Source organism: Macrotis lagotis, chromosome 5 (genome assembly GCF_037893015.1).
Source record: "Macrotis lagotis isolate mMagLag1 chromosome 5, bilby.v1.9.chrom.fasta, whole genome shotgun sequence".
In the NCBI taxonomy this organism is placed as follows: domain Eukaryota; kingdom Metazoa; phylum Chordata; class Mammalia; order Peramelemorphia; family Peramelidae; genus Macrotis; species Macrotis lagotis.
This window is the reverse complement of record NC_133662.1, coordinates 82,253,979-82,276,325: the sequence shown is the minus strand read 5'-3', so window position 1 is coordinate 82,276,325 and position 22,347 is coordinate 82,253,979. Positions and strand designations below refer to the sequence as shown.

The 22,347-nt window shown below is 34.0% G+C and overlaps 1 protein-coding gene across 1 annotated transcript in view; it reads left to right on the top strand.

Moving 5' to 3' along the window:
- The window catches only part of UBE2J1 (ubiquitin conjugating enzyme E2 J1), a 43,725-nt gene that overhangs the window by 7,614 nt on the left and 13,764 nt on the right, over positions 1–22,347 (top strand). Inside the window, exons 2-7 of the mRNA XM_074187139.1 lie at positions 4,048–4,121; positions 8,103–8,234; positions 14,086–14,170; positions 14,507–14,612; positions 16,605–16,734; positions 18,285–18,407. Coding sequence (XP_074043240.1) covers positions 4,048–4,121; positions 8,103–8,234; positions 14,086–14,170; positions 14,507–14,612; positions 16,605–16,734; positions 18,285–18,407 — 650 coding nt within the window. The remainder of the gene's footprint in view (positions 1–4,047; positions 4,122–8,102; positions 8,235–14,085; positions 14,171–14,506; positions 14,613–16,604; positions 16,735–18,284; positions 18,408–22,347) is intronic.

Below are 22,347 nucleotides of genomic sequence, written 5' to 3'. Positions count from 1 at the left end.
CAAGGTTCATAAAATCACACCTTTAGAACAGATGATCTCCAAGATGCCTTCCAATTCTAAAAGTGTTGTTGGCCTATAATAGAGATTTTTAAAATTATGCATCTAGCTCCTTGTCTTCAAAAATTTCTACCAACCTACATAGTCAAGCAAAACAAATTCCAGCACTGATTATGTCAAAAAAATTATGTCTATTTCTGTATCTTGAATTGATTACCTCTCTATTAGGTTGTGGACAGCATCATCAGTCTTCTGGAATTATTGGTTATTGCATTGATTAGAGTCAGTTCTTTCAAAATTGTTTCTACAGTATTGTTATTTACAAATTTTTCTCCTGGTTCTGTTCATTTCATTTTGATTCCATTTATAGTGTTCTTTCTAGATTTCTCTGAACTTTTCTCTTTCATTGTTTTTTTAATGTGTTTAGTAAATATTCCACCATGTTTACATGCCATAACTTGGTGTGATTATAGGTATAATATAAGTGCAACTGTGCAATATAGGTTTCATTTACAAAAGCCAAAAGACACAGTTTGCCTTGATTGCACATTGCCTATTTGAACTTGGAAGGAAAAAAGTGAGGGGGAATTCTAGTATGGTTCAGAAAGGTGTTTGAGAACCAAATTGGTTCTGCTCTGTTCATTATAATAAAGATCTTTAATGTAATATTTAATTAGCTAAGTATTTTAATTTGTAGTAAATTTTCTTTTGTGGAGAAGAAAAATCATTATTGGAAAGCAGTTTTTACAAAGTGAACCAAGTCTTACAAACTTTCCATCAACTATCTTTTAAAAGGATAGAATTGAGATTAACAATGTTCTAAGCTAAACTCGTCACTGTTTCCCCTTTCCTGTTTAAAGTTAACAATTGGCTCCATTGTTTTTAGTAATACAGAGTAACAAAATGATGTTGAGCAAATGATCTGAGCCTCATTGTCCTTATCTTTCAAATGTAGATGGATATTTCATTCAATTTAATTAAGATTTACTATCCACTCACCATGTGCAGAGAGCACAGTACCAGGGAGAAGAGATACTGAGTTAAAAAATAGTATCTGTCTTCAAAGAATTTCATTTTCTCAATTTCCTAACTGAATTCCTTTGGAATGCTATCTATAGTTCCTCTGTTTTCTTTCCTCTCATTCTCTTAACTCTCCAAAGTCTGGTTACTGATATTAACTTTCAATTGAAGCTCCTTTCTTCATAAATTTCTTAATTAACAAATCTCATGCTCCTCAACCTCTCTTGTTGCATTTGACTCTATTGACCACTTTCTAATTTAATTCTTTGGTTCTCATGACATTGTTCTTTCCTGGTTCTCCTACCCATTTGACAACTCCTCAGTCTCCTTTGCTGGATCTTCATCCAGACACTGCTCACTAAATTCTTATCTCTTCCCTCTGTGCTAGTTTGCTTGGTGATTTCATTAATTCCAATGAATTATTGTTTCAATGCAGGTGACTCTTAGATCTAATTTACCAGCTCTGACATCTCTTCCGATTTTCAGTCTTGTGTCTATTGGACATCTCAACCTGAAGATCCCATAGACATCTTAAACTAAATATCTTTGAATCTGGGCTCATTTCTTCCAAAAACCTCCCCTTCTCTTTCTTTTCTTGCTTTTTTTTTTTTTGCAAGGCAATGGGGTTATTTGACTTGCCCAAGGCCACACAGCTAGGGAATTATTAAATGCCTGAGGCCGGATTTGAACTCAGGGACTCCTGACTCCAGGGCCGGTGCTCTATGTAACACCTAGCCACCCCCTCCCCTTCTCTTTCTGTGAAGGATACCACAAGCTTCCAGTTAAGCCTAGCCTTAAAACCTAGGTATCATCTTTGACTTTTCACTCTCTCACCTGTTCCTTTTCTCTGATACTGCCTACCCCCCCACCCCAAACTCCAAGTAGGCCATCTTATTCTCACAACTAGACTATTACAACAGCCTCCTGTTTTTATACATCACTGTTTGCATATTACCTCCTCCAGAAGGTTGTAAATGCGATGTAAATGCCTTTGTAGTCCTAGTGCTTAACACTAGGCTTGGCACATAAGAAGTGCCTAATAAATGATTGTAGACTTATATTTGGATTGGAGGTGGGAAAGAGATATAATTTAGTCATGGATGTGTATACAAAGTATATATAATTTTATGAAAGAGGTGAAACTTTGTGTAGCAACTGGTACCTGAGCTTTGTTTTGAAGGAAGCTGAGGATGCTACAACTTGATGTGATGACAATCATGGGGATACCTTGATGGAAGAGATTTTTTTTCCATTTCCAAGCACTAAACACCATGAAATAATCTTGTATTCTATGCATTTTTCAGTCAGTTATGTGATATAAAAACAGTATGCTGAAGTTAAGCATTTCAAAAGCTTTCCTATTCCCTTATTTTCATCATGGGTACTCAGTATGTTTAAAGAAATCAGAGGTTCTTAATCTGGGGGGAACCCCTTTGGGGTTTGTGGAAAAATTTCAGGGCTTTGATGAATTTGGATAGAAAAAAATTGCATCTTTACTGTAGTACTGTTGTTTACTTTATTTTATAATCCTGTGCATTTAAAAATATTCTGAAAAAGGGGTCCATAGATTTCACTAGACTCCAAAAGGGTTCCATGATAGAAAAACGGTGAAGAAACCTATCTTGGAAAGATTTTATGGATAGGAGAAAGTAGGCATATGGCTATGTAGTTGTCTTGATGTCTTCATGATTATCTGTTTTTAGAAATATTGTCATTGAGGATTTTTTCCCCCCTGTCATTCATTTGGGAATATTCTTCCACTCATATATTTTGATAATTTATCCTTGTCTTCCCAAAATGATGTCATCTCTACCACAGACTGTTTCTGTTTATACATGGTCTAGTCTACAGCATTTCCTATCTTCCTTTTCTTTTGTGCTATTTCTAGTTTTTAAAATAGCACATTGAGGACTAAGATATTTAAATTCAAATGTAACAACTTTTTCTACTGTTAGTAATGATGAAAATAGTTTGTTATAAAATTGTTGACAGATTTTTTTATTTTTTTTCTCATGTTGTCATCTTTCCAATTTCAACTTCAGTAGTCTTGGGATGATCTGGGAGTTTCATACTTAGACTCTTTAAATTTATTTTTCCCCCTTTACTGCCTCTTCGTGAAATAATATTATAATCTTTCTATCATTCTCTTTTGTAAAATTTTGTAAATGAGTTTTTATTTTAAATCAGAATGACTCTTGAATATCATGTTTCTCTGCTTAGCATGGGTCACAGAATTGCAGCATTTGAAACCTGGATGGATTTCAGTGGATATTTAGTCTAACTCATGCATAAATATTATTTTCACTCTATCCAAAAAGTGGTCCTCTGACTTTTCCACTTCAAGACATTTAAAAAAAAACAGAATCCTTGATCTCTTGGGGCACATGTTTCACTTTTGGATAGCTTTAATATTAGGAAGTTTTTGAGCCTAAAATTTTACCTTTTTTAAAATTTTACAAAATACTTCTGTTTTTGCCCTTTAATGTCAAACAGAATAAATCATACCTCTTTTCTTTATGACAAGTCTTTTGAATATTTGAAGACAACTGCCATATCTTTATTGGGTCTTTTTTCCTCCATGCTAAACAAGTTCAATCATTTTATCCTCATATACCATAGACTTAAGACCCATTACCATCCTATTTGCTCAGTTAGATATTTACCAGTTATCAATGCCCTTCTTAACTAACCAGAAATGATCATACTACTCCAAGTGAAGTTAGATGAGGATAGTACACAGTGGGACTATAATTTCTCTATTCCTAGGATTTATGCCCCCATTAATGCAGCCCAAGATTTTATTAGTCATTTTGTCTGCCATATACCCTTGCTGACTTATTGAACTTGCTGTCCTCTAATACCCTGAGATCTTTCTCAGAAATGCTATTTACCCATGCCTCCTCCATGTTATACTTGGAATTTTTTTTTAACCTAAGTGCAAGATTTTATACTTATTATTCTCATTTTCTGTACTGAGATTTTTGAAGTATTTTTAAAATTCTTGTATTAATTTACAAAATTTCATTTCAGCTGTCAAACGTTTAATGAAAGAAGCAGCAGAATTGAAAGATCCTACAGATCACTACCATGCTCAACCTTTAGAGGTGAGTTTTCTAAATAATTGTAATAATCCAGATTGCTCACATTCATAGAGGGCTTAACATTTTATAGAACACTTTCCAACAAGTAGTTCTGGGAAATTAATAGTATCTTACTAATTTTTACAGATAAGGAACTAAACTTGGAAATTTAATAACTTACCCTGGGTAATATAATTCATAAATGGCAGGATTGAGACTTGAAACCTGAAATGTTTGACTTTACCTTTGCGGTTTCACATTTTTAGGTCACTTGGTGTTTTACTATACTTTGAACAACACTTTAGTGTTTTAATAACCACTTTTACTAATTTAAAAATCCTTAAAATTTGCTTTTCTTTCTTTAACATCATCTTATATAGAATTACTTGACTTTGCAAATTAATATAAGTCCTTTATACCTGTTAGTTTTCCCCTTAAGAATGTATTTCATACAATAATAAAATGAAAAATTAATAATTTGAATTATCCATAAGGGGAATACCTAGTGAACTCCTCAACAGATTAGGTGTTGTCAGAAATGCTTTTAAAGGAAATATCTGTTTAGATATAAGTTGAAATAAAGAGTATTTATGCCTCTTTCTAACATTGTTACAAAATGTATTTCATAGAATCTTTCTGTATGTATATATGCTATGTATATATGTGTATGTATAACATACATATAAGAAAAAAGAATGAGAATATCACAGAATCATCCAAGGTCATAGACCTCTAATCTAACACTTGGAACTGCCCCAAAAGGGAGAGCATTGCCTTAAGAGATAGTGGCATCCCAATCTTTTCCAGCCTTCAGAGACTAAAATGATCACTTGATGAGAATATTAGAGTAGGAATTCTTTATGTGAATGGGCTGGACTAAATAAATGACTTGTGATTTCTTCTAACTCAAATTCTGTAATTCTCTGAAATATATTTTTAAGGGAAAAACTAAAAAAAAGACTAAAGTGTGACTTTTTATCTCAGTAATTGAAGTCAAGTAATTCTATATGAGATGCTGTTGAATTAGGAATTCTAAGAGGTACAGAAGTGAGGAGGGAGTGTATTCTAGGGATAGTAGACAACCTGTCAAAAGGTATGGAAACAGGAGATAGAAAGTCCCATACGAGAAAAAGTAATACCATTTTACCTATACTAAAAGGTGTGTTAAGGGTAATAATGTATTGATTTCATTGGAAGGGTTGTAGAAGGCATTAAAGCTAAAAGAGGAGTATATTTTGATTCTTAAAGTAATATGAAGCCACTATTAGTATATTGAATGAAGAATGACATGGTCAGACCTGAACTTTAGAAAAATCTCTGACAACTGTATGGAGGAAATACTTGGGGCAAGACACTGCTTAGGAAGCTATTGTAGTAATCCAATAGTCAGATAATAAGGGCCTAAAACTAGAGAGAAACTTCTCAATCCTTTACAATCTCACTTCTGATTTCCTCGGTAAAATGAAATTGTTTTATCCAAAAGATTCCATAAAATAGGCAAATGAGAGATCATTGGTACTTTGAATAGAACAGTTTCACTTTTGTGAGGAAGTCAGAAGTGAGATTGTAAAGGATTGAGAAGATATGAGAAGAAAGGAATTGGAGTGTTGACAGCTTTGGCTCTAAAAAGATAGGGAATTCTAGGATGATAGCTTTGAGGGGGAGATGATTTTTTAAGGCTGGAAGAGACCTGGTGTATTTGTAGGCAGCAGGGAAGGAACAAGTATATAGGGAGAGATTGAAGATTGCAGAGAAAAGGAAAATGATTGTAGGGGCTCTCTAATGAAAGACATAGTAGGAGCTGGAATGAAAAGTATGTAAAAAGGATTGCTCTTGATGAGAAAGAGTTTTTCTTAGAGATTGGCATGAAGGAGAAAATAGGAGATGATATCAGGTAGAGTAGGAGATTACAATTCTTTGTAATATAGATCTGGTTTAAGTATAGGGTTGAAATTAGAAGAGATGGAAAAAAAGCCATAATTGGTTTATGGTCTAGGGGAGGGGTACTTAGGAGTAGAGGGATTAGAAGTCATGAGGAGGAGGAAGCATAGGTCTAGGAAGAGTGAGGCATAAGAAAATATATAATTATATTGTTTACTGTTAGATAAAGGAATTTTTGAACTCTTGATTTTCAAAGTAGAACATTTTAGCATATGTTTGTTGTTTGTCCTTCATTCTTGAAGAAGATCATGACATGCAAGTGATTTGGATTTGAGTGAAGGGGTGCTGTGCAGTCTCCAGTAACACTTTATACTCTGGAGTCATCTGGGTCCAGTGAATAGATATGGATCAGATGACTGGAGATGTCATCATTGTATGGCTGAAGTGGACTCTAGAGGAAGTGAGGGTCATGGGAGATAAGACTGAATACCTTGTAAGCTAGAATTTTGAAGGGGACATTGACAAATGATAAAGTTATCTAATGTAAAAGTAGGAATTAGTGTATAGAAGACTTCTGTGAGCCAGGTACCAAACTCTTTGAGAAGGGGGGATGACCTGGAGGCCATTAGATAACTGCATTGGTTGATATTCAACCAATTAAATGATAATTTAAATTATTAAAACTTAAAACTTTCTGAAGGTCATCCCCCCTTCTCAAAGAGTTTGGTACATATAGCATTCCAATATTGGATTTTTTTCCTCTCTAGTAACAAGTATTAATTTTCTCTTGTTCTCACCTCATTCTTACACTGGAAGGAAAAAAAATATTTGTAACAAATGCATTGTGTCATAAAACAGTTCCTTACATTGGCTATTTCAAAAATGCATGTATATTTATGCATCTTGAGTAGTCTGTCCTTTCTGTATCAGGAGAGTGAGTAGCATGTATCATGAAGTTATGTCAGTTAAGAAGCTTTTTTTTTCCTCTTTTTGTTTTGTTGGGCAGTGGGGTTAACTGACTTGCCCAAGGTCATACAACTAGTAAGTATCAAATGTCTGAGCTCACATTTGAACTCAGGTCCTCTTCACTCCAAGACCAGTATTCTATTCACTGCCCCCTGATTAAGAAGCTTTTTCAGCTTCTAATGAAAAATAAGATTGTATTAGGTATTAAACTGTTATCAAACATTAACCCTCCTTTCATTTTTTGGATGGTAATTATATATTTCGTGTATTGGTAACTGAAGCACATAAAAGTTAAGTAATTTGCTGGAATGTAGCCATTCAACTCTCAAGCAAGATTATAGTTTAAATAAGGATCTGACCTCTCATAGCCTTTTATACTCTTTGCATGACATCATTCTACTATCCTACTATCATGCTTTTGCACTGACAGTCCCCCATGGAGATTGGAATGCATGCCTTCTTTTAGAATCTACAGCTTCCTTCAAAGTTAAGCTGAAATACCATTTCCTGTGTGAAGCTTTTCCTGATCTTTCCAGCTGCTAATTTCTTCCTCCCAATAGAATATAAGTTCTTAAATAGCAGGGACTAAGCACACTGGCTCATAGGAGGCACTTAATAAATGCTTGTTGATTGATCTCCTTCACTATTATTGAACCGTTTGTCTTGTTTACCTCAACCTCAGCAGAGGCTTATGCTGCTATTCAAGTCCATTCCCTTTCAACTTCATCCCTCAGGTTATTGGGGAAAGGAAGGGGAGCTATCATTACGTGACTACTACAGCCTAGGTTCCATGCTAAGCACTTCCAATTTATTGGATTATGTTCTATGTGAGAATCTGATAACTGTGAAGAACTTGTAAGGAGTCTCTGTTCTGTTAATGGGGGGGCCCTATCAGGCATGGACACAAGAGCCTGGGTACTACATAAGTGACCTCCGATACTTTGTTTCATGAAATAGAGGTATCATGTATCTTTGGTCCAGAGATGAGCCTGAGTATACCCTTTCATTGTTAAAACAGTAACCTTAAATGTTCATCATTATACTCTAGAGGCAGGATATTATTTGTATAATAAGATAACTTGATATTTCAGCAAAACAATGAACTTGCCCTTATATTTTTGGTAATGTTTCATAGTCATATATGATTGTTTTGTTTAGGATAACCTTTTTGAATGGCACTTCACTGTTAGGGGCCCCCCAGATTCTGATTTTGATGGAGGAGTTTATCATGGACGAATAGTATTGCCACCAGAATATCCCATGAAACCGCCAAGCATTATTCTATTAACAGTAAGTATGCTTAGATTTTTAAGAATTCATTTATTTTGAATAATTAGACTATTTTGGTTATTTTAATAAGTAGCCCACATAATTTTTGTATTACATGGTAAAATATATATAATTATTTAAAGTTTCACCAATATATTTTTTAAATTTAGATTAAAAGTTGAACACAACTTATGCAAAGTATATATCACAAATTTTGGAAAATTTAATTTTAGCATGCTGACTTAGGTCACTGTAATTTTTTAAATTATATAATCCATTAGAGCCTCAAATGAATTCTGTCCATGGGTTCTATGCTGTCTGACCATGGTCAGTGATCCCTTAGGGGTCATAACTTTGTCCAAGAAATTTCTTAAAAACTAAGGCATCTTAGTAACATGTTAAGTACTTATTTGTGCAGTAAGAGTCATGACTCTTGGAAGTCATAGGAGTTGGTTAAACAAAAGAAATATCATAAAGAGAAGTAGGTATAACTGGTTAGAGGCCCAAATCTGGGTTCAAGTACTACCCTTTGACACATATCTATGTGACATTGGGCAAATTACTTAAACTTCAGAGTAGCTAGATAGTGCAGTGGATAAAAGCACCAGTTGTAGAGTCAGGAGGACCTGAGTTTAAATCTGTCCTCAGACACTTGATATACTTACAAGCTGTGTGGCTTTGTACAAGTCATTTAATTCCATTGCCTTGCAAAAACAAAACTAAAAATAAGTTACTTAAACTTCCCATGAGATAGGCAGCTCCCTAAGTCTGTTGAACAAGCTGTTGATCTGCATTGATGGAAGAGGTTTCTTCCTTAGGAGATCTTTACACAGTGAAATCACAGGCTCAGTCTTCCACCCTCCTGCCTCTATGTTGTAGAATTCTACTGAAAACCTTTATGATTTAAAAAAAAAAGTCTTCTCTCTGTTTCTACTCTTAAGCTTTCATTACTAGATGTCTAGATAATCAGAAAGGGTTTTCTTTGACTTTGTCTCTTATATTCCCTACTGGGATGTGGGAGATCTGGAAAACTCTTTTCAGAGTTGGTTATCTACCTTGGGTGTCAACCTTTTCTCCAATTATTAGTGGCCTCATCCCAGTTACAACCATTTGGGCAGACAGGCTAAGCCAGGCTGAGGATAACCAAAAGACTTTAGACCTTGGTGAGTTAGGGGAATATCTGTCCCAACTATGTGAAGACTTACCCTAGTGGAATGGGCAAATGAAAAAAGTTTGTTCCTGTGGTCTTAAAGGCAGCTGAAACAGGTACTATAGAGCATGTAGACCTTGGTCAGCCATCGAAAAAGTCAAGTTCACCCACTGCATCCCTGATCATTGCCAGGCATCTTGACTTTTGTCTTTCTACTGGATTTCAATGACTTAGGGAGAGTGATACTGACAACGTTGTGCAGCTCTACCTCACTTAAATCTCATTTCCATGCAAATTAAAATATTACCTGTGATGTCATAAATTCTCTTCAGAAATGAAGGGTGAGCAGCAACAATATTTCCTACCTTTTTTTCAAGGCTCAGCTCATATACCATCATGTGTGTACTTAAATAGTTATGTTATCTTTATTAACATGTAATAATATATTGCTATCTTACCTTGCTTTAAACTGGAACCTTTTTTTAAGATTTTATTTATTTTAAGTTTTACAATTTTTTCCCTAATCTTACTTCCCTCCCCCCACAGAAGGCAGTTTGCCAGTCTTTACATTGTTTTCTATGTATACATTGATCCAAATTGAATGTGATGAGAGAGAAATCATATCTTTAAGGAAGAAACATAAAGTATAAGAGATAGCAAAATCAGACAATAAGATATCAGTTGTTTTTTTTTTCTAAATTAAAGGTAATAGTCCTTGGTTTTTGTTCAAACTCCACATTTCTTTCTGTGGATACAGATGGTATTCTCCACTGTAGATAGCCCCAAATTGTCCCTGATTGTTGCACTGATGGAATGAGCAAGTCCATCAAGGTTGATCGTCGCCTCCATGTTGCTGTTAGGGTGTACAATGTTTTTCTGGTTCTGCTCATCTCACTCAGCATCAGTTCATGCAAATCCCTTCAGGCTTCCCTGAATTCCCATCCTTCCTGGTTTCTAATAGAACAGTAATGCTCCATGACATACATATATCACAGTTTGCTAAGCCATTCCCCAATTGAAGGACATTTACTTGATTTCCAATTCTTTGCCACCACAAACAGGGCTGCTATGAATATTTTTGTACAAGTGATTAAACTGAAACCTTTTTGATTGGGATCATTTTTTAAAAAAATAATTCTTTGTTATTGACATTTTTTGTTTTCCAAATACACCCCTCTTCCTTCCTTCCCAATTGGGGTGTTGTGGAGATGGTGAATATATTTGTTCTCCTGTTGCAAAGATTAAGAAAGCAAAAGGGAAAACAAGTTCAGGAAAAGGAACCATTTCTTAATTTTTTTTTTAGTGCCAAATAACAGGGTTCTATAAACAAAGAATACAAAATGAATGTTACCTCCACTCCAAGCAAATCGGTGGACTTTGCTCTCCATCACCACCCCAGTCTCCTAGACTCAACTTTTTCTTCTGTTTGTATTTTCCTTAAGTCTGGAATGACCTCCTCCTTTCAAACCTAAGTGCCCTTCTCCATGCCTTCTTCATGTTCCTTTGATGCTCTCTTCCCTAATCTAGGTTTCCCCAACCATCATACTCAAGTCATCTGATTTTCAATATCTGTCTAATGGTTCCTTTCCTCCATCCTTAAAGAAACCCTCACTTGATCCATGATCATTGTCATACATTTCTTCTCCCATTCCTAGCAAAATGCTTTTAAAAAACATTGTGCTATGTCACTCTACTTCCTGTCTTCTAAGCCCTCTTCAGCCTGTCTCCTGAAACTGATATGTTATTAATTTTCAAATCTAATGACCTTTTCTTGGTCCTTATCATTATTTTTTTTAAATATTTTATTTGTTTTTCCAACTACAATGTAATTGGTTGTCGCCAATCATTTTTTTTTTTTAGGTTTTTGCAAGGCAAATGGGGTTAAGTGGCTTGCCCAAGGCCACACAGCTAGGTAATTCTTAAGTGTCTGAGACCGGATTTGAACCCAGGTACTCCTGACTCCAAGGCCGGTGCTCTATCCACTGTGCTACCTAGCCGCCCCCGGTCCTTATCATTATTGACCTAACATTTGATACTGTCAATCACCCCCTCTCAAATACTTATTTTTCTCTAGATTTCCTGATCTTCTTCCTTTCTGACCACTCTTTTATTCTGCTCTGCTGAATCTTCATTAAGGTATCCAGTAAATCTTTAATATTCTAGGCCTTTTTTCTTCCTATACCAATCTTGCTTAGTGATCTCATTCTCTGTAGATAATTCCCACAGCTATATATCCATTCCTTATCTCTCTTCCTAGAGATATAATCCTTACAACACACATTGACATCTTAAATTGGATATCTCAAATTCAAATGTCCAAAACATAGCTCATTATTTTTCCCTTAAATCGTCTTCTCTTCCTCAATCTTCCAGATTACTATTGAGGCACTGCCAGCTTCCTAGTAACTCAGGCTTGAAACCTATGTTTTATACTAACTCATTATTCTCACCCATCATATCAAATCTGTTGTCATATTTTGACATTTCTATATCTCTGTCAACTACATAGTCACCGCTCTAATGGATATTCCTTTTATCACTGTTTACCTGGATTATTGCCATAGTATTTTCATTTATTTCATTTCCCTGTTTTAAGTCTCTCCCCACTCCAATTCATCCTCTGCTCAGCTGTCAAAGTAGTTTTCCCTAAGCACAGACCTGACTATGTCATCTCCCTACTCAGTAAACTTAGCTGGCTCCCTCTTATCTCCAGGATAAAATATAAAATCCTTTGTTTGTTATTTGAAGACTTTCAGAACCTTAGCCCTTTCTTTAAAGACTTGCATTTTATTTCACACACTCTGTGATCCAACTACACTGGGCTATTTGCCCACATACAACTCTCTCTCTAGACTCTGCCTTTGTCTGCTGTCTTCCACTTGCTAAAAAAAAAATAATCTGTATTAGACTCTCTCCTTACTTTCTCCCTTCTGTTGCTTCCTTCAGATTCTTCCTTTAGTCTTCTGAAAGAAGTTTTTGTTGCTCTTTCTTGCTTGCCCAGTACCTTCCCTCTGAGATTACATCTTCTTTTTAAACCATATATTATATGTGTACATAATTATTTATGTATTACTTCCCCTTAAAATGTGAGCTCCTAGAGGGTAGGGACTATGTTTTTGCTTTTCATTGTGTTCTCCTGCTTAGCATAGTGCTTAATAAATTCTTGTTGACAGATTAGGCAGTTATTATGGACCAATTGTGAAAAGAGAAATACTTTTCAGACTTAGTCATTAGAGTTGTTTTCATTTTATTATTTTCTTTATATAATTTGTTTTAGTTATTGTGAAATTTCTATAAAGCTTATTCAGCAGTATGTATTTCTGGGAAAATTAATACAGATGGGGAATAAGTTCTTTCCAGAGTTGAACAGTAGAGAAAAGTGGGCTAGATTGTCATTTGGAAATTGCAGACCACGAGTTTACCATGAAAGCAAAACTCCATTTTAAATACTAACATTCTACTGATATTGCTATATGACAGAAAGACATAGAAAATAACTACCTTAAAAAAAAGTAAAATATATCAGAGGGCGGTGAAGAGATATATTCTGGGTGTGAGAATACTGCAGCATATAACCAGTGAGAACTAACTCCAAAGTTAAACTTCCTTAATTAAAAAAGCAAGGAAGGCCCTTAGCATATTTGGTGGGACTCCTACATTATGAGATAACATGGACAAGAGTATCATAGGATTGACAGGCATGGATGAATTGAGAAATAGCATTATTGAAGGTTACTTCCCAATCAGAGAAATCCCTAGGCTGTTTCAGTGTTTGAGAGGTGAAACTTCTAAATGCATTTTTCTCAGAAAGTGTCTTTTTTCCCATGTTAGCTTGCAAAAGGTTATTTTACCTGTAATGAAACTGAACTATGGTACTAATTGTGGCCCAGAGTATTAATTTAACCACATTGAGGAACTCCAAACCCATCATGTGGGATTTAAGCTCCAAGTGTTTGATATGAGTAGGATATAGGAGAATATAGAGAAGAAAGATAGTTTGTCTATTCCAGTCTGGTCAATCACTCAACAACACTGATGGCAGCAGCTAGTCATATATTATGAATAAATGTAAGATGGGAACTGTCTGAATTGTTACAGGTTTCAGTAAAAAGTTACATTTTATCAAGAATTATATTAACTACTTAAAGGGAATATATATTTAAAAGAATTCTAAACATACCTGCTAAAGTAACATCAATAAGGCACTACTATAATTATCCACTTCTTCAGTTCTTAGAGTTCTTACAGGTCCACTTTTAAATATGTTCAGACCTCTTAGGAACAGTATTAAAGGTGCTGAGTTAACATGTTGATTGATTGATGGATTTGTCATCATACCGTCTTGCTGCTCCTCCATATAGAACCTCCCTTTGCTGATTCTGCTGCTACTTGTCAAATTCTTAACAGTCATTATGCCTCAGGGTTCAATCTTGCACTTTGCTGCTTTTTGTATAATTATTTCCCCAACTCATCTTTTAATGCAACTTCAGCTAGCATCTTTTCATGGATGAATAGCATAGTAGAAGAGTTAAAGGCACTGGGCTATGGAATCCAGTCATAAATACAGAGTTAGGAACTAAGTTAATACTTATCAGGTCATAATATTTTTGTGAGTTCATTTAAATATTGTTAAAATTATTTAAAGCAACTTCTAAAACTAAGAGTTAGAGAAATATTATTTAGAACATGTTTATGATAAGTATAAATTATTTTATCCTTAAGGCTAATGGAAGGTTTGAAGTAGGCAAGAAAATTTGTTTGAGCATCTCAGGACATCATCCTGAAACCTGGCAGCCTTCATGGAGTAGTAAGTATCAGTTTATTGTTGTAGTAAATCTTACTTAAAGAAATTTTTACCAGTTTATAATTAATTTTCTTCTGAGATTAAAGTGATTGCTATGAAGTATTAAATATTGAGTAGAAAAAAATGTAAATTTTAGTCAGTATTTTCACATTTGCTGTTACATAGATACAGGATGGGGTAATGAGGGATGTCTTATTTTACTTAAGCTTTCCATCATGTGAGTCTAAAAAGTCAGGGGCTGGGGGGGGGGGGGTTGTGTGTTTTTCCCCAATTCCAGTGGTGGGAATCTAATGCTTTTTAATTTCACATATAGATTGAATATTGGGTTGTTCATTTCAGTCAGAACAGCATTGTTAGCCATCATTGGATTTATGCCAACAAAAGGAGAAGGTGCCATAGGGTCTCTGGACTACTCACCTGAGGAAAGAAGAGCACTTGCCAAAAAGTGAGTAGCTTGAATTTTAATTATTTATCTGGTATTTGAGTTGTTTTCCAAACCTACAGAACATGTACCTTAAAGAAATAAGGCTTATTTTTTCTTAACTTCATTTTTAACTCTATGTGCTTAACTTTTCATTTAATTAAATCCTTTTAAAAAATAACAGTAAATGATCTGACAACTTCTCAGTGAGATTCCGATAGATTAGTTCTAGGAGTACAATTTTTTTCATAATATTACAGTCAAATATAGCAGAACCCTGAAGCCATGGTTAAACTTAATAAATACCATATGAATTTTGCTTTTAAGATTTCACTTGTTCCCTCATTCAGAGACTGAAGAAATTTTGGTAGCAGGATTTCATTGTATAATTGATTCTATAAAACGAAAAGGGCAGTTCTGCTAATGATAATGAGGGGAAAAGTTTCAGCAGGCTGCAAGCAATGAGTATGCCATTATCACCATTTAGAAATGGTAGTGTTCTGTCTTTTAGGGACTAAAAGACTTTTGCAGACATTCAGACAGTTTGAACTGTCAAATACTAACTATAAAACTTAAGTATTTTGATAAGACATATTGTGTTACTAAGACAGTAAGAATACTTGAGAAAATTGTTAACATTTCATGCATTATGGGGAAACTAATTTATAGGATCATAGACTTAGAGCTGGAAGGAACCAAAGATGTGCATCCTGAACCATCATCTGCAGATGAGGAACTAAGACCCAAGGATGTTAATTGACTTGCCCAAGACCACACACCTAGTAAATCATCAGAGGTAGAATATTTGACACTTAAAATGTACACAGTATTTTAGCAGATTTTGGCATAAAATCACAACTCTCTTAAGACATACAGTTCTGTGAATATTAATTTATTGCCTACTTGGTAATTAGTAATATATTCTAGGTCTTTTGACTTTTACTTGTATTTTCAGTCTGTCCTAGCAAGTAGTTCAAGGATAGAAGTAATTTTAGAGATTAGACCTCTCATTTTCAGTTGAGCAAAACCATAGTTTTTCAGCTAGCTAATTTTAATGTCTAGAAACATATAAAGCCTTTTTTTTGAATGTTGCTTTTTTGTATTATATGTGGCTCAATCACAATAAAAGCAGTTGGTTATTTTTAAAGATATTTGATATATTTGTGGTGTACTTGGGCATATCTATATATATTTTTAGATATAGAGATAGGTATGAAATATGATTGCAATATAAATGATATATTTTCTCCTCTAGATAAATGAATCTTGTATTTAGCAGTGTGGTAGCATTCAGGTCCTTTTTGTGGTTGGCAAATCTTTTCTGTAATTAGCCTTTGTAGGAAAACTTAGCAACAGAACAAGCTCTTCTAATGTTGTGAAAATCCTGAATTATTTTTTATCTTCTGTGATGTGCTGTGGTCCGAACCTTATTTCAAAAATGTATATTAGAAGGTGGGTTTCACTGTAAGGTAGGAAAATCATATTTTTGTTGTGGTAAACTTATGTTTATACTGTCATGAATATAACCTCTAAGAGTATTTGTGTCAGTGTTTATTGCAGTTTTTGAAAATATTGCCATTTATTGAATTTGTCATCTGAGAGGAACAAGGTGTTATATTTACTAGTTTTGTTTTGAAACAGTTTTATCGCTCAATAAAATATTCTGATTGGAAAAATGTATTTATTAATATTTGCTATTTTTTTGAACTCATAGTTTAGGTGGCCAACTTTAACTTAAGAAGGAAAAAAGAAATATATATATTAATATTAATATTTCAGTTTTCTAAAAGTATATGGTATTCAAGGAAATCTTTTCTTGATTTTTCTAGCCTAGAAAGCATATGAGTGCATACCTTAGATGAGCTTTACAATATTTCTTTTAAAGCAAAAGTTTATTTGTTCAGTGTTTATGTCTTTGTAAAAAGGAAATCACAGTCAAACTTAACTATTTTTGTTTCCATTCAGGTAGGGAATTCTTGATAGTAATCATTTTAGAATTCTTTTATCTCTCACCAGGTCACAAGATTTCTGTTGTGAGGGGTGTGGCTCAGCAATGAAGATTGCCCTGTTGCCTTTGTCATCAGGAAGTGATTCAAGTCAGGCTGATAGAGAAGCCAAGGAACTTGCTAGACAAATCAGTTTCAAGGTAGATAACATAATGATTTTTTAGCAGGGATTCCTTCCATTTTCCTGTCAGAAAGAAAAGATATTTCTTGGGGTTCTATAGTGGTATGTTTATATTCTTTAGGAATAATTATACCTATACTTTTGGAATTTAATTTATAAATTAATGCTAGTTCATCCTCTTGTCTCTGAACCACTTAATCAAAAGTTACTCATTTTGGCACTTAATCATTTATTATTTTGCTTCGTGTTGCTGTAGCTTTTTTTCTATCTAGATTAAAATGAAAAGAGCCTTGGACTTGGTCAAAAGAGGTATATTTTAAGTCCCTAAATTAGAGAACTGCAATATTTGAATCTACTAGTTAAGTAGCTGCATAATCCTTGGCGCAAGACATTTAACTTTTCTAAGTTTATTTCCACATCTGCAAAGTAGTGGTGATAATTGTTCTATTTGTCTTCCATAGTTTTTCCTGAAAATTTGATGAAATTATCTTATGTGAACATGCTCTAAAAATTAAGATTACATTATAATCGTCACATATATATATATATATATATATATATATATATATATATATATATATATATATATATATTCCACAGTGCTAGATACATAGTAGAATCCAAATTTAGGAAGTATGAATTGCTTACCTACTGTGTGCTTGGTCAGTTACCTGCAAAGACCTTAAATGGCAGATATAAGAATTTTAGGTAATAGAAGATATAGATTGACAAGTGATTAGATGTGACTGTCTGTGTTGAACTGAATAGGGAGGTTTAATTTTGACAGGACTGAACCCTAAACTCATTTCCTTCTTCATTATGATGTGGGAGTATTAAAAATGATTATTACTAGATACTTACACCTAAATACCAAATTTGATAAATGTTGTGCAATTCTAATTTGTTTTAGGAGCAGAAGAGCCTGGCAGGTACATGTAACTTTTAATTAGAGTGCCATTTGTATATATTGTACAAATAAACATTTATCAAGGAGGTCATTTTAGGTATTTAGTAAACAAGACTGTTGAACTAAAGTAATGCAACCATTTTAGAAAATTTTAAAAGATGAGTTTAAAGGGGGTGAATCTCTCCAAACAGAGGACCTGAAATATATGATCAGATTAAAAAATAACAACACAGTGACATTCCTGAAACCCCTGTTTAGGAAAATAACTATTTTACTAAGACTTTTGAGTTGCTATAACAGATAACTTTTTCCTGTACAGTTACTCAAATTTGCATGTACGTCAAAGCCCCAGATCACCCCCTTAAAGTCTTTCTCAGCTACCCCATTCCATTGATTATACTTTCCTTCTCGGTTGTAGTTAGCCATTACCAGACAGATTAGCATTTAATGGTTTTCTGATTATTTTTTTCTCTGTTATTTTTGTTTCCCTAATTAGATTGTAAACTCTTGGAGAGTAGAGATCATATATCATGTTTCTTTTGTATCCTCTAAATATAATAGTAAACACTGGAGAGAAATCAAAACAGATAAAATTAAGTATGGATTAGTCTTCTCTTCTTCATACACATACACATAATTATATGTTTATCTTTTTCTTCTAGGCAGAAGTCAATTCGTCTGGAAAGCCTACCACTGTGCCAGATTTAAAACACTCTTTCTCCATAAATGAGCCACAGCAGGAAGATAGACCTTCAACATTCCAGGATACAACAGCCAGTACATCGGTATGACTATTACTCTATTATCATTATTAATATTATTATCCTTTATTCATATGTGGTATATAGGAAAGAACATTGGTTTTGAAGTTAGATTTGTGTTTTAACCTCTAGTTCTGCCATTAACTGCGTATAATAACTTAAGTTGCTTAATCTCTCTTTGTTTTCTCATTTGTTAAATGGTATTGGACTAAATTATACCTAAAATTCTATAATTCTGTAATCATTGGATAGTCTTGGTGTGCCATGTTTCGTGCAGTAGAACTAAAGGATATAAAATGTATTTTCTTTCTCTTTTTGCTTTAAATAGGCCATCTCTTTTTTGTGGCTATTTCACTTGGTTAAAGCTCTAGCTTATAGTACAGCTAAAGGAATGACTTTGGTTCCTATTGTGGCCAGTTAGTTTCTCACTTTTCCAAGACTCCTGACTGCATTTTTAACTCTAACCAGCTGTTTATTAGGTTTTTGCCAAAACATGAAGACAAAGTGAATATATAAACTCAGGTATAATTATATTGCAGCTACTCATACTTCACACCCATATTTTAGATTCACTCTTACTCAAAACTTCTTTGCTTCAAAAATCTTCAATTCTGAAATTCCCATTCCTCATCAACATCTCCTTTTCTTCTACCTCACCCTATTTTATATTGAACTTTGTTCTAATTGTGAACTTTGGTTCTTTGAACCTTCCCTGTTATCCATGTCCATCACTTCCATTTTGAATCCATTTGCCTGCCTTCTCAACTTGAACCTCATTATAAGCTATTTTAATAGTGCATTAACTACTGTCTTTATGATCTTGCCTTATCATTTTTGCCTTGATAATTCTGATTCCTGCATAATCCCTACTATCAACTTTTAGGTTACTAAGCAAGGCTAAAGCAAAAGTCCTATAATTATGCTATATACCATCCAACCCCAGTAGTCTTCATAGTATTTTTATTCAACAACTGTAGAATTAAAAACTAGTTTTCTGTTTTTACTATTCCAACCTTTTTTCTACTCTCCTCAAGTCTTTAGTCTAATCTTGCTTCTCTGAAGCTGAGCAGGTGGTTTCATTTCATACTTTATAGACATTTGGGCAATACAGTTTGGATTCTCACAATTTCCCTTCTCAACTTCAAGCCTTTTCTTTATCTTTCTCTCCTGCTTAGCTTTTTTTTCTGAGAAAGAAGTAGCTTCTTTCCAAGGCAAACTTTTTCCAGTTCTCTTGATCATCCTGTTGATCATCCTGTTGTCTCTTGCCTTTTTTGGAGTATGATCCTACTGTCTGTATAATTCAATTTCAATTTTCCCTTATCCTTAAATAATCTTATTTCTTTCTTCAAACTATTATCTTTCCTATCATCTCTTCACTGCCAGCTTCTTAGAAGATTAATCTGTACTTGTTTCCTCTACTTTTTATTTTATTCAACTGTTAAGGAAAAGAAATTCGCTAATAGTGAATTATACTTGGGAACAGGTTCTTTACCACTATTGTAGATAATAGAACCATAAAGCTGAAATTTAGTCTTAGCTCCCTTTCCTCAAAGAGTAAAGTTCAGGGGTAGCCTCGGTGGTGCAAGTGAATAGAGAACACCGGAGCCTGGCACCAAAAGAACCTGAATTCAGATCTGGACACAGACACTTAATAATTACCTAGCTGTGACCAGAGGCAAATTACATTGTCTTGCAGAAAAAAAAATGAAGTTCATGTGAAATTTTCTAAATATACACACAGATGTGAAAGTCCTTTGAATTCATTTTATAGCTTGGAAGAGAGGAGTCAGAAACAGGCCAGCTTCAAAGGAAAGGATCATCAAAGAAGGCTACAGTTATCCTTCATCCTGGAACTATTTTATACTCTTGTTATCAGGACAGAGTGTCTCTTAAGCTTAAAAATAACACTTCCTAGTATTTTTCCAGAGACCTCTGAAGGTAAACTTTTATTGCGCAATTAAGAATTAGAACTTTTTATGTCCTTATATTACTCTGTAATCCCTGGAAAACTGGTTTCTGTTCTCCCTACTCAATTGAAATTTCTCTATGGAAAGTTATCATTGATCAGTGTTCTCTTCTCATTGTCTCCCAATTTTTCTGTAGCATTTGATACTGCTCATTGACTACTCCTATCTCAAATTCTTTATTTTCTTGACGTCTGTAGCAAAGTATTATTCTGGTTTTCTTCCTACACCACTAAACTCTCTTTTTCTGTCTTGTTACTTTTTTTTAAATTTCTCTTCCCTAAATAAGTGTGCTTCCTAGGGTTTTGCCTTTTTTCTCTCTGAATTGTCTTCTTTGATCTCATCTATTCCTGTAACTTCAACAGTTATCTCTAGACAAATGACTCAAATCTATTTACTTTGCCTTGATCTCTTCTCCAAAGGTTGGTTCTAAATAGAACTACTTTCTGTATATCTCCACTTGGTTATATCCAGTTCAGGCCTTAAAAAATGACTGAAACAAGATTCCTTGATTCTCTATTCTTTTTTAATCTTGTCAGTTTTTCTCCCAGAAACTCCTTTGAATCAGTTTTATATCTTCTTTTCCATCCTCATTACTACTGCCCTCCCTTATAGGAAGGGAGAACATTCTAAACAGAATGACATTAGAAAATGCATATAGAGATAAGATGTATATGGGAAATGGGGAAGTACAGTTGAGAAGTAGTAGTGGCTTGAATTTTATTTGTTAGGTAATAGGGAACTACTTAAAAGGTTTGAATAGAAAACCACCAAGAATTGGTCTGTTCATAAGGAACAGTAATTTGGTACCAATGTGAAGAATCAATTGGAGCATGTAAGACCAGACTTAAACAGGCTGGCTGTGGAGGCTTTTGTAGTACTTAGGCAGGGTGATACAAGAAATATGGAGAAATTAGAGTTGACTTTGTAATTGTTTAGATTTGGGAGATAATATCAAAGAAAAATCAAAGTAATAACCATGGGTGACTAAGTGAATGAATCATAGTACCATAGGCAGAATATGAGAAGTAAGGAAGATGATGAGTAGGTTTTGGGAGAGAGGTAAATTCAGTTTGAATTTGTTGAGTTTGAGGTAGATTTTTAAGGAAATCAGTGATTACAGTTGATATGGTAGTGCTTTTAAAATTGCCTCTTAGATTGTAACTTATTTTTTGGAATAAATGGTTTCCAAAGAAATAATTGTTGAACTCATAGGGAGGTTTCAGAGAAACTACCTTGGCTATAAATGGCAAACAGTAACCTTCAGTTCTCATGCTCTCCCTTTGCTCCCTATTTAGTCCTTGGCAACTCATCAGCCTTCACCAAGTCAGAAAAAAGTTTCTGGAGTTGGGAAGTATGGAGTTTGCACCAGGACCTATGTGAAACCATGAACCCTGAGGGATTTGGAAGTCTTCCATATAATTATATTTGCTTTTTCTGAATTGTAAAGGTTTTCTATAATTTTTGATTCAGAAAATGTCAAGAAAATAATTTACTTGCCATATCTGTTATTTCTTAAAAATTAATTTTTGATTTTAATATATTTATGGGGAGAATGGAACTTTTCAAGATCATTGTAAGATGCTTGCTTCTTTTAATAGTGATTTTTCCCTGCTTTTCCTCTTTTATTGGTGACATTTTCCAACTGGAGCATAAAAGCATAGGGTTTTAAGACGAGCAATTTTTATGGCCCAAATATCTTATCATCTTTAGTCTAAGCTATTGGATATAAATTCTGTTAATAATAGCTTAGCTAGCTAACATTGCCAGTAGCAGCCCTTTTGAAATAAAGCATACCATCATATTATTGTTTGTTTTTGATAACTACAAGTACATATTATAACTATTTTTAAAATCAGATTCTAGCCTCTATTAAAATGGGGAAAATGGAAGGGACATAAAGTACAATTTTCAAAGGATACATATCATTTATCACCAACTTTAATGCTTTATTAATTTATCCTTATTGAATTTCTTTATGGTACTATTCAGGAATGTTA